Here is an 18,042-nt window from a genome sequence, read left to right on the forward strand (position 1 = left end):
GCCCCAGGTAACATAGTAACTGCACACTACTAAGAGGTCCTGAACCATCACACCCTGCTAACCTGCCTTTGCGTTTCTGATTTTCAGATACTGTGTGAAATGTTATTTCCAGCAGCTAAATTTGGGAGTAATTTGTTATGCTGTCATAAACCACTAATACCAGAGGTGGGGGTAGAGGAATAAGGGAAAGATGTGAAAACAAGAGAATACATCATGAAAGAAAATCATCACAATGCTGGTATGTTCTGCACCTGAAATATTGCATAAAACGTCTTATTTTAGGGGCACCTGGGTGGTTCATGTCAGTCAAGCATCCGACTTTGGCTCAGGTAACTATCTCACCATCTCACTGCTCATGAGTTCAGGCCCCATGTCGGATTCTGTGCTGACAGCTCAGAGCCTAGAGCCTGCTTCGGATTTTGTCTCTGTCTCTCTCTGCCCCTCCCCCTCCCTTTCTCTCTCAAAAATAAACGTTAAATTTTTTTAAATGTCTTAATTTATAATCTTAAAATTATTTCTCAAGTTAATCATTTACTGTGTCACGAATAATAAACTTTAAAGGACAAAAGGAGAATATGTCAATCTTAAGAGACAAGAAAGTTGAGTTCACACAGGATATTAAGACAGCTGGAATCAGTTTCATTGGCATTAAAAGTTTTTATTCGGAATTTAATCCACAATCTATACAAGTTATTTACAAGGCATGAAAATGGAAAACAGCACAAAATACGATTGAGGTATAAGCTGAGAGCACAGTATGTCATGTTTCAATAAATATAATTCAAAATTTGTAAACTAAGTGACCAGATAGATGAGTCTTGTTTTATAGTAAAACCATATAAAATATTTATTTCACGTGAGGTAGAGGACAGTTTTGTGTCATGTGATGCAACCAACCACAGCAATTTTAACCATAAAACTGTACATCATTGGCAAAATTTTAAATTGAATTATAGTCAGTATAGTCAACAACTTGTTTCAATAGTTGCAGAACAGGTATTTCATTTACTGCTTTCACAGGTTAGAAATTCAGAAATAATTTAAGACTACTGTGTTGGCTTAAAATCATCAGGATAAGCAAATACTTCTAACAGGATGGTTAAAAGCAAGTGTATTTTATGTTTCCCAAACTATAACTCCCCCCAAAGTTGTCCTAGATTAAGCAATTCTTTTAGCAGGACGTTTTTATTAGAACTACTTTAAGTATGCTGTGCTTTATTTTCAAGTGAGGTATCTATATTGAAGAAAAAAATCTTACAAATTTCTTTTACATTCAACTAAATACACTATTTTGTTTTCTGGGCTTAATTTTTAAATTTCAGTTTTTACATTTGATCATTTTCTAATTCAAAAACAGTAGCGCTATATAAGACATTTAAGTCTATTACTAAAGAAAAAGGCTCCAGGTTGCATTATGCAGCTTAGAAGCCATCTAAAATGGAAAGATTTTACAAAAAAATTTAAAAAAAGAAAGAAAAAAAACTGTCCTTTTAAAAAGACGCAATACAGAATACCCATACAAATTTCTTCCAGTAATGGAAATGCTTCAGTATCCTATAATAGAAAAAAAAATTTAAGCTGTTTATTCAATCCCACAACGTATAATACAGCAGTAATGTGTCTCTTATTGCTGACAGCTTCAATAAAAATTAACAAGTAGTTCTAAGCACAGAAACAGATGTACGTACAGTATGAGCACAACTTTTCATTATATTGACTTTTAATGTCCTGTCGTGCAGATTAAATGCGTAAGAGCAAATGAAAATGTGGATTTTCCCCTATGCAATCAAAACAGAAGTCATTGAGAAGAAAACATTAGAAGCTGATCAAAAACCTTCAGCATCAGCTTTACAACTAACCTTAGGGAAATATCTTGAACGCACTTCATACTACTCGAGTTTCCTTACCATTCTACTTTCCTTCAAACAGAAGTCATAGATGTGCAAAGAAATTGGTTGTTCGGTCATGACTTCTGAAACATATGGATAACCTGCGAATATCATTGTACTCAATCTATTTCACCTACTTTAGCAACTGGTTTTTAATTCAATATGTACAAATGATTTTATATCTCAAATGGTAATATATTAAATATGTTATAAAATTAGTTCAAGAAGCATAAAACATCCCGACTCTCATGGACACAGAAATTCAAGCAAAACAATATGCTTTACAGAACTAAAGCACAAGCCAAACTTATGTGGTTGGTCAAATCTTTTGATAGTGTTACAAGTTGCATTTGTGAAATCAGGGTGGTTTAGAGCTTCCTCAATGACAGCAGGTTTTACATTTACTACCTTTATAGATTTGGTACCTTTTACTCGTAACATTTAAAGAATAGAAACTATCATCACCCAAATTAAACATCACCCATCACCCAGTAAGCTAATATTCTATCTTTTTTTCCTTAAGATGCTCTAGCACTTTTGCTAGGCTGTTCTTTAATGCAGCTTTTTAAAGTAAATATTTTTATATTTTTCCTAAAAAGAATAATATTACAAAGTCTGAGGAAAAATCTGCTTGTCTAATGAATTGGCACACAAAAACTAACACCAAAACAAACTTTAAGCTAGCAACCAACACACAAAATGAGCATGCAAAGTATAGAAGAATAAGTTTATATGGATAAGGTTATTTCAGCAGAGGCCACTTTTAAAGTATTACAAAATCTATTTTCAAGCTATGTGGTGCAGTTTAACTTAAAATTACTTTTAACTAGAATAGGCATAATATTTACAATTGACTAAAAAGCTATATTTTCAAGGAAGACAGACATAAACCTATGGCACATCAATGTATCTTCTGGAAAACGAAGACTATACAATTTCATGTGGCAAATTTTCCTTATGCAAAGGACTAGAAAAAATATTTCTTTAGTCAATTCAACATCAAGAGTTTATGATAATTTAAAGGTGTTTTAAGCACTGCTTAGAATTTTAAAATAAAATATTTCAAATCGCAATTTGTTTTAGAACTTTTGGGTTGAAACTTAAGTAAGCTTGTCATTTACTATGTAACATAAGCACAAAGATTTTTTAATAAATTAGAAAAATGAAATTATAAGGCTTGAGTTTATCTCCCAAAAAGCTTACTGTGACACAACTGAAATGAACTTTATCATAAAATGTCTTCATGATTTTTCTTTCTTCAGATCCAAATAAAAGGTATTAGGAGATTATATCATTTTTAACATTTGCTCCTGTATGTCATTTTAACATTTGTTCCTCCTTGAAGAGACTCCAAGAATCAACAAATTAAATTGCAGGGTTAATATAGTAAAATTAAATGGAAAATAGAAAATACACATTTAGATCACACTCTTGTAAAGAAACTATACTTTGAGAAGTACAAAAATTCCTTTAGGATATGTAAGTACCATTAAGCAAAATACGAAAATAACTGGCTGAATGATAACCTACTGATTTTTGAAGTTCTATACCAGTAGAGCATCTATCGTCTATGCTGGGAATAGTATATAACCTTAACTCTAGCTGATTTATTTCAAAAATAAATTTAGCTCTCAAGTAATTTCATACAGTACCCTACATGAGAACATAAACATAAAATTACTGGAATAATAATATCAGTAAATGGTAACTTCAGGAAACTTCCTTTAAAAAATGCATACTAAGAACTTTACCTAGTATTTTTTAAGCTAAGAGTTAAAGAATATGAAATTTGCCATTAAAGAATGACAGACTTTTCTGTGCAAAAAAAAAGTGCAGAAGATTTGTCCTCCCCCCAAACTATGGAATTTCTTTGTCTTCTAAAAATTATCTAAAAACCTTTTAGTAGCAGGTAACTAAACTTCCCTATATTAACCTCTCATACACTATCAGGTGACTGTAAATTCCTGATTTTGATATTAAGTAGTAACTGAAAATGGTCCATTCGTGCAAATATTGATAAGACTTAACATTTAAACATACAAAAATCCAAAATAACCTTCAAGGTATTTAATATTTTACAATTTAAGGAAAAATGAACCCATTAAGGAAAACAAATCTATTATATAAATTTCAGTAAGACCCATAACCACATATAAAAACTGTACAGGAGGATTATGGATTGTATACAAACTGATATACATCAATGGTATCAGTTTTTCTCAAGAACATTAATATTTTCACACCTCTATTAACAACATAAACAAAAGTTCAAAAATTATTACATTTTATTCCCTCTTCTAAAGTTGCTACATAAAAAAAAAAAAATTCTAAATACAACCACATTTAACCAAAAAACAAATTACAACCACTTCTTGTGTTTTAACAGCAGCGTATAACAAAGTATGTTATCCTTCCTCATTATGCCTATGGGGTGTGCTATAACCCCATCAATGAAATTCCTCTTTTGACAAAATGTCTCTTAGGAGACATTAAAAAGAAAAGAACTGGTGGAAATTCATTAATATGAACCAAATAAAAGCAAATTTTATATATAATAATGAGTAAAACTGTTATCAATTTAGAAAGGAGATTGTGTTAATGAAAAAAATGGAGATTCAACTCCTTCAATAGCTCTATATATTTGAAATACGAAGTCACTAATGTATGTAAAATTGAGTGTGAAATATGGATAACAAAACTGACCACAACTATCCATCACACAATGCGGCTTTTAAAAAGTGTACAACTGCTAAATTTGCAACAGAATCTAGGCAGATTATCTAACAGTTGAAACCATGTACTACTGTCACTAAGCCAATTGAAAAAAAAGTACAAAGAAACACACATTTTCATTCATTTGGAAAATGTAAAAATTTATGTACTAATATATAATCTCTTCACTTTCTCTGATCTACAAATGGATAGAATGCCTAGTTATCTTCATGCAGACAAGTTATTCAGAATTCAATAATCAAAGCACACACAGAAAGAACAAAAATAAACCCTGTTGGGAAACACAGACGTATCTCTTTAAAGGCTTCTATTCTTTAGCAGTCTTAGATGATTTCAAAATCTGCAGCTTCAGCTCTTTTATCATCATCTCTAACTTCTGTCTTGCCTCCCGTTCCTGTCTGAGTTCATCTTGGAGTTCTTGCCTATCAGCCTCGGCGTGGTCCAATCTCTGTCTCAGTTCTGCCAACTGTGGGATTTAAAAGACTGTGTCAGTTTTCATTCAGTTTTGTTTTTCCATTTAGTCCTCAGATCATGGCAAAGACCTGCTTTCAAATTACTTTTTACAAAATGAACTACTTCATGCATATTACAATCTCTTGATTAATACTATTCGTCTGACTCTGACATAGCATTGAATTGAAAGAAAAACAAAGGGAAGAGAACTAACATAACACCTAGCGCACTTTCATTATGCCCTACACTTTGATATACCTCTCACACAGCCTGCTCATGGACTTGGGACTCACTTAGTCTAAGCAATGAAAGAAACTGGCATCATTCTTACTCTCCTTTGGATCATTCATTTGTGGGAAGCCATCTACCACGCTGTACAGAGCTCCATGTACAGGCCCATACAGTAGGGAACTGAACACCTGCCAATAACCATATGAATAAACTTGCAAGCAGATCCTTTTGCTCGAGAGTTTCTGAACATAGTGGGCAACAGTTCATGTCTGTTAATTTGTTGATGTGAAAGCCCATATTCTATATTAAGATAATGTAACATTTGCTATTCAAAAGCTAGTGAGTAGCATTTTGGGCAACTACAGAAACCTAATGAAAGTTTAATAAAGCAATCAAAATAGAAAAATCATCTTGGATGATACAGCTTAAACTTGTATTTAACAGAATTATCTATTTTTAAATCTTGCCCAATGAAATGAGCTTGATAAAAAGTAACTTCTTTAATAGAGAAGGTAACAACCTCAATTTCCACACTGAAAGGGCAACATTATACAAACTGAGTAATTCTTACCTGTGCTGCATATTCAGCCTCTTTGTCTTTTTCTAAATTTGAATCACAGGTACATTTTTGCTTCATTACCTGCTCTAATTTTTTCTCTAAGTCTTTCTGTTCAATATAAAATTCTTCCATTCTCTGAGCATGTTCATTCTGTAAAGATTCAAGCTCTTTCTGTAAATTCTGCTGCTCTTCAGTGAGTTCCTTCATAGCTTTTGAACTACTCAACATTTCAACTTCCTGTAATATGAAGAATTACAATACAATTTTTATTTTATTTCCATCATGTTAAAAATTTCAATGCAGGAAAAAAAATAGGTCAGAAAACATCTAATATTCAGCTGTCGTATCAGTTTTATATAGAAGTAATTATCTTGAAAACATCTCTAAAAATTTAAAAGAAAATTGCTTATGAGTAACAAAACTCTAAACAATCTTAAACACATTTACAATCTCTTGTTTCTTAAAGATATGCAAAAGCCTGTTTTCACAATAGACTATCATTTAGATTTTACCATCTGAAGTTGTTGCTTCTTCTGCAAAATTGAGTTCAGTTTTTCCTGTTGTTTTACGTAAGTTCTCATTACTTCTTCCATGATTTTTCCCTTATCATCCTCACAAATGATATCTTTGACAAGAAGTGGTGATGAAGCTACAATATCACGGTCAATTCCTGTCTTGCTTGTGTCTCTGATGAAATTGCAAGTGGTAGACTCGGGTTTCTTTTTACTTGTCGAATTATTTGAGACTGATGGATCTTTGAGAGGAAAAATGAGGTAACAAAAAATGAGCATCACTGTTAAAAAGTCACTAGAACAATCCACAAGTGAAAAAATTTCATTTACAAATAAAATAAAAATAATAAGATAATAAACTTAAGAAAAGTAGTGCAAGACTTCTACAATGAAAACTACACAATAAAGTATCATTGAAAGAAATTAAAGACCTAAATAAATGAAAAGACACCCCATGTTCATGGATTGGAAGACTTACTACAGTTAAGATGGGGCCATGAACTAAATGTCAGTGACCACAAAATTCAGTATGTTAAAATACTAATGCCCAATGATGGTAATAGGAGGCGGGGGCTTTGGGAGATAATTAGGTCATAAGACCTATGATGGAATCTATGCCTTTATAAAAGAGACTCCAGAGACCTCTCCTGCCTTTTCCATCATGTGAGGACTTCCATCATGTATCTGAGCAGAACACAGACATTTATGAAACAGGAAGCAGGGCCCTGCCAGACACCAAATCTGCTGATGCCCTGATCTTGGACTTCCCAGCCTCCAGAAGTATGAAAAATAAATGTTTGTGGTATAAGCCACCCAGTCTGTGGTATTTTTGTTACAGCAGCCTGAACAGACTAAGATAGATGGTAATACTCCCCAAGGGGATCTACTTTTTCAATGCAATTCCTATCAAAATCTCACCTGGCTTGTGGCAAAAATTGACAAGCTGATTCAGAAACTCATATGAAAATGCAAGGAATCCAAATAGTCAAAACAATCTTGAAAAACAACAAATGTGTAGGACTCACAATGCCCAATTTCAAAGCTTATTACAAAGCTACAGAAAGCAAGACTCTGTACTGGCATAAACACTGAATACAGAAATAAACCCATACTTTCATGGGCCACTGGTATTTGACAAGGGCACCAAAACAACTGAGTCGGGAGGGAACAGTCTTTTCAACAAACAGTGTTGGAACAACTGCATTCATATACAAAGAGTGAGGTTGAACCTCACACTGTATGTAAAAATTAACTCAAAATGGAACAAAATCCTAAATGTAAGAGCTAAAACTTTTATATGCACATCTTTGTGATCTTGAATTTGGCAATGGTTTCTGAGAATAACATCTACATAAGCAATCAAAGACAAAACAAATTGGACTTCATCAGAATTTAAAACTTTTGTGCTTCAAAAAACACCAACAATAAAATGGAAGACAACTGATAGAATGGCAAATCACGTAACTGATATGGGTCTACTATCCAGAATATATAAAGAACACTTACAAGTCAATAGTACAGAGACAAATAATCCAAAGTAAAAATAGGCAAAGGACCTGAAGAGATTCAATAAAACATGGAAAGGTACTCACTATCATTAGTCATTGGAGAACTGCAAATCAAAACCATGATACACCACTTTACAACAACTAGGATGGCTATAATCAAAAGACAACAATAAGTGCTGACAAAGATGTGCAGAAAATGGAACCCTCATAAGCTGCTGGTGAGAAGGAAAATGGTATAGCTGCTTTGCAAAACAGTTTGGCAGTCCCTCAAGATGTGAAATATGATCCAGTAATTTCACTCCTAAATGTACACCCAAGAGAAATGAAAAAACATGTCTACATTAAAATGTGTGCATAAGTGTTGACAGCAGCATTATTCATTATAGCCAAAAAGTGAACACAATTTGGGGTGCCTGGCAGGCTCACTCAGTAGAGCATGAGACTCTTAATCTCAGGGTCATGACTTCAAGCCCCATGTTGGGCATGGAGCCTACTTAAAAAAAAAAAAAAAAAGGTGGACACAATTCAGTGTCCATCAACTGATGAGTGGACAAGCCAAATGTGGAATATTTATCTATACAACAGAATATTATTAAACCATAAAAAGAAAACAAGTACTAAAATATCCTACAACGACTGAGAAAATACTATGCAAAGTGAGAAGTCAGACAATAAAAGGTCACACAATATATGATTTCTTTTATATGATGTGCCCAGAATAGGCAAATCTATAAAAACAGAAAATAAATAGAGGCTGGAGAAAGAGGAAAATGAGGAGTAACTTCTAATGGATTACACGGTTTCTTTTGGGGGTGAGAAAATGTCCTGAAATTAAATAGGTGTATTGATGAACAACTTTATGAATTTACTGAAGGTCACAAAACTGTACACTTTAAAAAGGTATATTTTATGGTACATGAACTATATCCCAACAATTTTTTACAAGTCATTAGAATTAATTTGGGAGATATACTGCAAATAAGACTTACTAGTATGTTACCGGTTATTATTTACCATATTTAAATCCAAAGAAAGCTGAATTTTAAAAATCTCAAAATTAAAGTATAGAAACCCCCTTGACCCCAAGAATCTTCAACTACTTCAGGAAAGCTGCAACAACTATCACACTTTGCCTAAGCTGTAAGCAAAGCTCTGCTGCTATAAAGAGGATAAAAGAAGCAGCATTTGTACAGATATGTCTTGTTTGGTCCACGGCACTTTAAAAGCCACTGTAATCGGCAGCTCTTTTATTTTTTTAAGATGTCCAGCCAGCATTCTGCTTTTATGCCATCTTCTTGGCTCTCACTCACAGCTATGAGTTTTCACTCCTTGCTTATCCCATGACTAAGTTTCCCTGAGTCCTACACCTCACTACTCTTACGTACTAAGTCTTAGCATTAGTAAATGGTTTCTCCATTCACAGCAAATTAAAAAGGACCTTCTGAAAAAAAAACTGACAGGAAAAAAAAAAAAGGCAGGAAAGGAAAAAAAAAAAGTCATACAAAAATCACCCACAGTATGAAACCATGTAATCCACATATCTGTATCTTTAGCCGCGATAGCTATCACCGTGCTAAAAAAAAAACTCAGAGTTTTGAAAGGTACATTTTTTTTCAAGATAAAAGCTTCAATTATCTGGAACATTCTCTTACCTAGAAATCTTCTTTGAAAATGCTGAAAAAACAGATTAATTAGATATTTGATTTCAAAAAATAATTTCTGAATACTTACCTACACGGCTACATAATTCTTTACTTGTTTTCAAATCCATTTTCTCCTGTTCCTCCAGTGAGACATCTGGATACGATACCACTTTTTGATGTTTCCCACTACTATGAGGCTTCTCTGATGGTCTTGGTACGGTCCTACTTGTCTCTGTCTTTGTGACCTCTTTAGACTGGGATACAGCAGAAGTAAGCGACACATTTGGTGCAACCACTTTATCACACATGTATAAGTAGTAGCTACAGACGGAGAAAGGCAAAATAAGACACATATTCACTTGGGTAAAAAAGCAAAATACATTAAATCTATTTCTATCATTAAAAAATTTTACATTAAAACAGACAACATAACTCAGAAAATAAGGGTCACAGAAAAGAATTCCTTAAAAATTCAGTACTTTAGGCAGTAAGTGCAAAATTATGAGTAATTTTCGTTATTTTGCAAAAACTAATCTCTAAGCACAGAGACATACCTACAGGGAAAGAAAATTAGTCTCATCTCCTTCCCTCAAAACCACCTGAGAATTAAAGGCATCAAGCACTTTTAGAGCTATTTAATAGCCCTAAATAGGTAAGGCTTATGCTAGAAAGAAAACAGACCATATACTACTTGGAGAACCATTTACTTGCCTGCCACCCGTCCAAAGCAAGGAATCCTTGCTCTGTTATAGAGAGGCTGATTCAGTTCCACACTATAAGGCTAGAGCCAGATTCACCCCAGGCCCAATCAGGAGCTCCCAGGGCCCGTCTTCTATAGCAGTCTGAACACCGCTACTGGGCAACAAGTCCTACTTGTTTCAAACCCCACAGAGCGATCTTCCTAAAATACTTCAGTACTTCCTAATTTGATAAAAATTCAATAGTAAGTTGCACAAAACTAAGATTGAAGGCATGACTACCAATTTTGCTCAAAGCTCACATAAAATTTTCTGCAGATTACCTGAGAGACCCATGGAACAAACTGGAGCTAGATATTGAAGTACCATACTATTAACTATAATCTGCATAACTTTAGTCAAAAGATGCAACCATTTAACTGACATAATACTTCATTCCCTAAATGCTAATGATCTCTTCTTACATCTGATTTTCTTTACGCAGTAATCTATATTGTTCCTCTTTACCAATCACATGAATTCTGCAGATGAAAACTCAGTATTCTGCTAAGAAAATGGACAGGTTTAATAATATCCAAAGAGTTACTTCAACACAATAGGAATGGTAGGAACTGTGCAAATGTAAGTAAGACTGAGATTCTTCATCACCGTGTTTGGGGAGGGGGGGGGAATATATATTTACAGCAATAAAAATCTAGGAATCGACAAATAAAAAGTTTATAATCTAAGGTGGATTTTTATCGAAAACGTGAACACTGGATTTTGAGGGATATGGTTACTATGAAAACTTCTTAATTTCAAAAAATTTCCTTGTAAAATATCAAAGTTGCATACCAAACTCTTAAAGAGCTGGTTTACCTCTTAAAAGGAAGGAAATTAAAGGAAAATTTTCAATGTTTACTTCAGGGTGAAAAGGAAATGATGATTTCCTAGAAAGAACATACACACCAAGAAAAGGTTATCTCAAATATTCAACACAATTAACAATTCATTTATTAACAAGCCTAAAGCTAAATAATGAATTAGCAGAGTCTAGAACAGTACCTGACGCATAGATGTTGAATGAATGAATGAATGAATGAATGAATGAACGAACAAACAAACAAACAAACAAATGAGCCAATACCCACTCACCTGGGGTGTAAAAATGAATGTGTCTGCGAAACATGGTCACCTTCCTGCTTTATAACAGGGTACCATGACTGCAATTCCATTCCTGATGATGTATCTATCTGTAAAAAAATGTAGAAGGGAAAAAGTTCATTGAAGGAAGACGTGATGGTTAATTTTATGTGTCAACCAGATAGGGCCATAGGATGTCTCCAGAGAACCCTAAGAGTTACATTATTTAAGAGTCATCTTCTAACAAGGCAGTCTGTCCTTAAAGTACCAAATCTAGTCACTCAAAACAACATCAACCATCCTTTCAAAAAATAGTTTCAGGGGCACCTGGGTGGCTCAGTCGGTTGAGTGTCCGACTTCAGCTCAGGTCATGATCTCACAGCTCATGAGTTCGAGCCCCGTGTCGGGCTCTGTGCTGACAGCTCAGAGCCTGGAGCCTGCTTCAGAGTCTGTGTCTCCCTCTCTCTCTGCCCTCCTCAACTCATGCTCTGTCTCTGTCTCTTAAAAATGAATAAAAAAAAAAAAATTTTTTTTAAAAAGAAATAGTTTCAGTATGCATGTTCAACATGGATTATCAGAAATGATTTCATAAAATTTCATACTTATGGAATCTATTTTTTAAATGCTTTTTAATTTTTAGTGTTTATTTTTTGAGAGAGATGGAGCGTGAGCAGGGGAGAGGCAAAGAGAGAGGGAGGCACAGAATCTGAAGCAGGTTCCAGGCTCTGAGCTGTCAGCACAGAGCCTGATATGGAGCTTGAACCCATGGACCATGAGATGATGACCTGAGCTGAAGTCAGATGCTTATCTGACTGAGCCACCCAGGCGCCCCTATTTTTTTTTAATGTTTATTTGAGAGAGAGCAAGAGAGAGCGTGCAAGCAAGGGAGGGGCAGAGGGAGAGGAAAGAGAATCCTAAGCAGATTCCCTCACAGCTGTGAGATCATGACCTGAGCTGAAATCAAGAGTCAGATGCTTAACCCACTGAGCCAGCCAGGCACTGCTGGAATCTATTTTTTAAATCCATTTTAAATAGCACCTTACAATGTACAGCATTGGTAAGTTCCGATCCTTCTTGCTGCTACAATCAGCTAGAATATACCCTTTCCCTACAGTATTTGTTAATGGATTAGATGGCATTCTATAGCAACAAATATTTGCCAGGGGAGTGAGGTCACTAAGATGGCAACATAGGTTGTTCCTGACTTTGCCCACCACCCCCGCCACACGCAAGAAAAACAACTAACATCTATTCAAGGGCAAGTCACCAGTGAGAGAATGCTGTAACACAGGGGATGGGGGTGGTGAAGCTGAAGCGCCCCATCGCGCCTCAGAAACCAAGACAGACTATACTAGAAGGATGAATGTTAGCTGAACCTACTGTGGTAATTCACTTCACAATATATGCAAATCAAACTATCATGCTGTATGCCTTATACTTAGTGATGATATCGATTATTTCTGAATAAAACTGGAGAAGAAAAGTGAATTGATAGAGGGATGAATAGGTAGATATATAATAAAAGAAGTATAGTGAAATGTTAAAAAAAAAAAAATTAAAAAGATAAGGGAACCCAAGCAGAACCTCACAGAGTAACCTGAGTGGAGGAGTAGAATGTCCAGAAAGACCAAGGCAAATAGAGTCTGCAGCACAGAGAAAGGTGCCCAGAGAGAACTCCACAGATCTGTGGAGGGTCTACCTCAAGAATTCAGCATAGTACCTGAGCAGCCCATGCTTGTGAGGAAATTTCTCAAAGCCAGGTCATGCAGCTAATATGGTGACTGATGTGAGGGGGGTAGGAGTCCAAAGAGCAGCCAATTTATCCTATTACGGCACAACTCAAACGGGCATTATTCACTCCACAGCTCCGTACCAACTTGGATGAAACAGTGATGGGTTTGCATTGCACATTTTTACCTTCCCTCTACCCAGTCTTGCCCCTACTCCCTTCCTTTCACAGGCAACTGATCTCTAACAAACATCACAAAAAACAAACACACAAGCACCACAAAAGTTTGCCAAGCTAAACTACTTTGCCTAACACTTATCAGTAAACCATAATTCCTCATAAACTGTACCTGTGAATAAAGGCAAAGAAGAAGGTAAACCCTTTTGGCTACTTAATGAGCATCTACCTGATAAGAACTTTATACATCCTACTTAATTCTAACAATAACTTACATTAAGTAGGTATCATGATCTCCATTTTACACATTAGAAAAGTGAGGTTCAGAAACTGAGAAAGACGGGGCACCTGGGTGGCTCAATTGGTTAAGCATCCGACTTCGGCTCAAGTCATGATCTCATAGTTCGTGGGTTCGAGCCCCGCGTCGGGCTCTGTGCTGACAGCTCAGAGCCTGGAGCCTGCTTTGGATTCTGGGTCTCCCTCTCTCTCTGCCCCTCCCCTGCTCGTGATTTGTCTCTGTCTCTCAAAAATAAATAAACATTAAAAAAAATTTTTTTAAAGAAAGAAAAGAAACAGAAAAGAATAACCTGTGGCTACTAACTTCTCCCTTATTTGGTTTGTTTCACATGGCCTCCTCACTACCACTCCCACTCCCACCACCACCACCACCATTCAAATTACAGTAATGACCCTGCTCTTGTGGGAAAAGAGTATCTTATTAAAGGGGGAACAAGACTCACGTGGTAGAGGAGGGAGCTAAAAGGTGGCAGTATTTGGGTGAGCAACAAAAACAAGAGGCTAACAGACAAACCCAGTGGAGTAAGAGAGAATGGAATTAAGAATGAGGTGAAGGAGAAGAAGGATGTGACAAAAAGGAGAGCTTCATATTCTTCTGACACTGCCTCTGAGAGTCTCCATTCACTTCTGCAACTGGGTAAAGTGTGGGGGAAATGATGCCATCATCCGATAATTCATAAACACAGCACTCAGAGGACAGCCACCAAGTACCAAGAAACCAAGAAAACTATTTTGCCTCATGTCACAATATTCCAGTTCAGAACCAAGAAACTACACAAAATGGAAGGGAAACAGAGCTCGAGATGCTAAGCAGTTGTGATTCAAGCAAAATTAATTCATAAACTGTCCATGGTTTGACTGGGGAGATCTCACTCATAGGGGAAGAAACTCAAGAAGAAACCTGACAACCCACTACCCATTTTGTTAATGGGCCAAAAAGGAAAAGGAAAACAGCTTTTGGAGCAAACATTACCCAACTTGATCAATCAGGAGGTGATTTAAGGCCAATTAAAAGCCAAAATTAAAAATATGGACAGGGCACCTGGGTGTCCCAGTCAGTTAAGTGTCTGACTTTGGCTCAGGTCATGATCTTGAAGTTCATGGGTTCGAGCCTCGCATCAGGCTTTGAGCTGTCAGCACAGAGCCTGGATCCTGCTTCGGATTCTGTGTCTCCCTCTCTCTCTGCCCCTCCCCCACTCACACGCACGCACACACGCGCGCTCTCTCTCAAAAATAAACATTAAAAACAATTTTTTTAATCCACAAAAATAAAAATATGGTAACCTCTATTTGTAGGAGGCCAACATTTTGGTTAAGAATGAACAAGGAAGGCACCTGAGGGGCTCAGTCAGTTGAGCATCTGACACCTGACTTCAGCTCAAGCATGATCTCACGATTCATGAGATCAAGACCCACTCAGGTCATGATCTCACGGTTAGTGAGTTCAAGCCCCGCTGGCAGCACAGAGCCTGCGTGGGATTCTCTAGCCTTCTGCTCTCTCTGCTCCTCCCCTGCTTGCAGGCGCTCAAGCGCATGCTTTCTCTCAAAATAAATAAATAAACTTAAAAAAAAAAAAAGAATGAACAAGTAATTTGAAAAACTAACAAGACCACAAGACTAGGGGAAATAAAGAGATTTTCAAAGGATTTAAGAATTGAGTATTCAGTGAGGGGACCCTAGGCTCTCTACAAGAGTACAAACAAAACAACAACAACAACCTCACAATCCCGATCAATTCTAAAGTTCAGAATCTGAGGCAAAATCATGTTTATTTATAAAATAAGCCAATCTCTTGTTTACATAGTTTCTCAGATAACTTAGTTCTACAAGTAAATTAGAAAGGATATTGCTGGTAACAACGATACTAAATAATAGATGCCAGGTGACAATCGACAGCCTAAGGAGAATTACAAAATGCAAACACAAACACTAATTCAAAAAGCAAGACAATCTAAGGGCTTTATCACAGACCAGGGCAAATAATTTAATAAAGCTCACTTGTCCCCTATCTTCACAACAGAGCACAGAAACTGATATTTAAAAAGTCTTGAGTTAACATGACATAGTTAAACTATATTCTATAACTTATACCAGATATAAATACCACACTGTATACATACATACCTACCACTTAGAAAGACTGAAAACTATTTAAGACATTTTAGAATTCAGGAAAAAGGTTAAAGTTTTTAAGAACACAGTGCTGAAAAGAGTAGCTTCATCATCCAGAAAACTCATTTAGGCAGAACATTTTTCACCAAAACACTATATGACAAGGTGTTAATAAGCATGGATAAGCTCACTGTAACAAATCAATGAAATGTAAGATCAGCTAGGGTGCCTGGGTGGCTCACTCGGTTAAGCATCTGACTTGATTTCAGCTCAGGTATGATCTTAGGGTCATGAGATTGAGCCTGGTGTCGGGCTCTGTGCTGAGTGTGGATCGAAGTCTGCTTGGGATTCATTCTCTCTCTCTCTCTCTCTCTCTCTCTCTCTCCCCTTCTCTGCCCCACACCTACTCATGCACAAGTACTCTCCCTCTCTGTCAACATAAACATTAAAAAAAATAGATCAGCTTCAATGAAATCGGAATTTCTTTTCTAGAAGTCATTTGTTAAACTCATTATTTAGAAAATAAAGCAAGCTCCACTTTAAATCAGTTATATATCCCAAATAATTCTGGATGTACTGCCCAAGATATCAATTGCTTCTCAGTTTTTTTTAATTAAAATTACCAAAATTAAGACATTTTCTAAAGTTTTTTCTGAAAAATTTTTTTAATGTTTATTTTTGAGAGAGAGAGAGAGAGACAGAGCGTGAGTGGGGGTAGGGCTGACAGAGAGGGAGACACAGAATCTGAAGCAGGCTCCAGGCTCCAAGTTGTAAGCACAGAGCCAACGCGGGGCTCGAACTCACAGACCGAGAGATCATGACCTGAGCCAAAGTCAAGAGCTTTAGCGACTGAGCCATCCAGGCGCCCCAAAAGTTTTTTCTATTATAGATATCTGGAATCTCAAATCTCCTGAATAGCAAGTTCTAAACTTCTTGACTTGAAATCTGACTCAATTTTGATCAAGTTCATTTCAAAGCTTGATTTAAGTTTTACTATTTTATTCATGATCCAAAGCCAGTGCATATTTCTATTTTCTATCATCTCTAAACTTCAGATGCCTCCATAAAGAATTGCTAGCATTTTAAATATCCATCCCTAATTTCTGCCCTTTATTTTATTTTCTAATCTCACACAATCCAACTAACAGAATCACAGTCTAGGGATTTTAAAGAAACCCTCTTTAAAGATCACCTAGTGCAGTCCCCTAGCCAACGTCTGAATTCCCTATTCAAAATCACTGACAAGTGGCTATCCAGCCTCTGCTTGTACAGCAGCTTTAGGTCAAGGGCCATCTTCTTTACTTTTGTGTATTTTCAGTACCTAGCACCATGCCTGGCATGTAGAAGGAACTAATAAATATTTGTTGAATGAATCCTGAATGACAGCTTAGCTCATTAATTCCCAGGGTGGCCTTTTATCGGGTTACTGTGCTACCATGAAACTGAGAAAGAAGATAGTCTCTTTCACATTCAATATCCTTCTATTCCATGAAGCACCAGAAAGCCCAACAGTCTCTGGGGTGTATTTTTAGAAATCAGACCTACAAATTAAATAATACAAATGATGGGGAAATATACAACGCTAACCATGATAAAATGTTGGGATTTGATTTTATCTAACATGTGGTAAGCCATAAACACATTTATAACAACTTATCCTAACTGTGTGTTAAAAACAATTAAGAAAAGCACATATTATACAACAGAACATTCACAGGCATGCCAGATTTTCTCATCTATTCTGCATTTGTGTCAACATACAAATTAGGTCTTCAAAAAAAGAACAGTGTAATTAAATGGTACAGCAGTGTTGCTACTACTGATCAAGAATAAAAATTAGATACCAAGATATGAGCACGTATTGCCTCTTATCTCACTTTTCAAGGTGGGAAGAATTTATTTACTTGGTGTTTTTAAACATCAGAATAGAATTCATTACATTACTTGGCAAAGGAGAGAAGTAGATCACTTAGTATCTTAAGTTAGAGCCCTAAACATTTTTAAATGCTTTTATCGCCCAACTTCCCCACCGTTATCTACCGCGAAATGAACAGATGGCATCCTCATCTGAAACACAGGAAAATTTTCAGACATATTATTTCATTCTTTCTGTAAGTCATAAAACAACAAATAACATCTATGAAAGCAAAATTAAAACAATCCCAAAATGTACACAAGAGTAAATTTTAAATAAATAAAAATTAGGAAATGTTTTATAAAAATTTCTCTAAATTTCAACCTACGGTGTTATATACACATGATCCTTTAATAATCACATTTCCTAACAAAGAACTATTGTGTTTTTGGTAGTACAATGCTTTTTAGTCTCACAATGACAAATAATTTAGAGAACTTGATTTCATTTACAAAAAAAAACAA

At 35.7% G+C, this 18,042-nt stretch overlaps 1 protein-coding gene across 2 annotated transcripts in view; it reads right to left on the reverse strand.

The window, feature by feature from the left end:
- Positions 1-637: 637 nt before the first annotated feature.
- Positions 638-18,042, reverse strand: part of SKIL (SKI like proto-oncogene) — a 28,901-nt gene continuing 11,496 nt past the window's right edge. For both annotated transcript variants that reach the window (XM_027061461.2, XM_027061460.2), the window contains exons 3-7: positions 11,361-11,458; positions 9,617-9,849; positions 6,378-6,619; positions 5,878-6,102; positions 638-5,088 (exon numbers count right to left, since the gene is read on the reverse strand). In XM_027061461.2, the coding sequence (XP_026917262.1) occupies positions 4,930-5,088; positions 5,878-6,102; positions 6,378-6,619; positions 9,617-9,849; positions 11,361-11,458 (957 nt within the window). In that variant the 3' untranslated portion in view covers positions 638-4,929. The remainder of the gene's footprint in view (positions 5,089-5,877; positions 6,103-6,377; positions 6,620-9,616; positions 9,850-11,360; positions 11,459-18,042) is intronic.

Source organism: Acinonyx jubatus, chromosome C2 (genome assembly GCF_027475565.1).
Source record: "Acinonyx jubatus isolate Ajub_Pintada_27869175 chromosome C2, VMU_Ajub_asm_v1.0, whole genome shotgun sequence".
NCBI lineage: Eukaryota > Metazoa > Chordata > Mammalia > Carnivora > Felidae > Acinonyx > Acinonyx jubatus.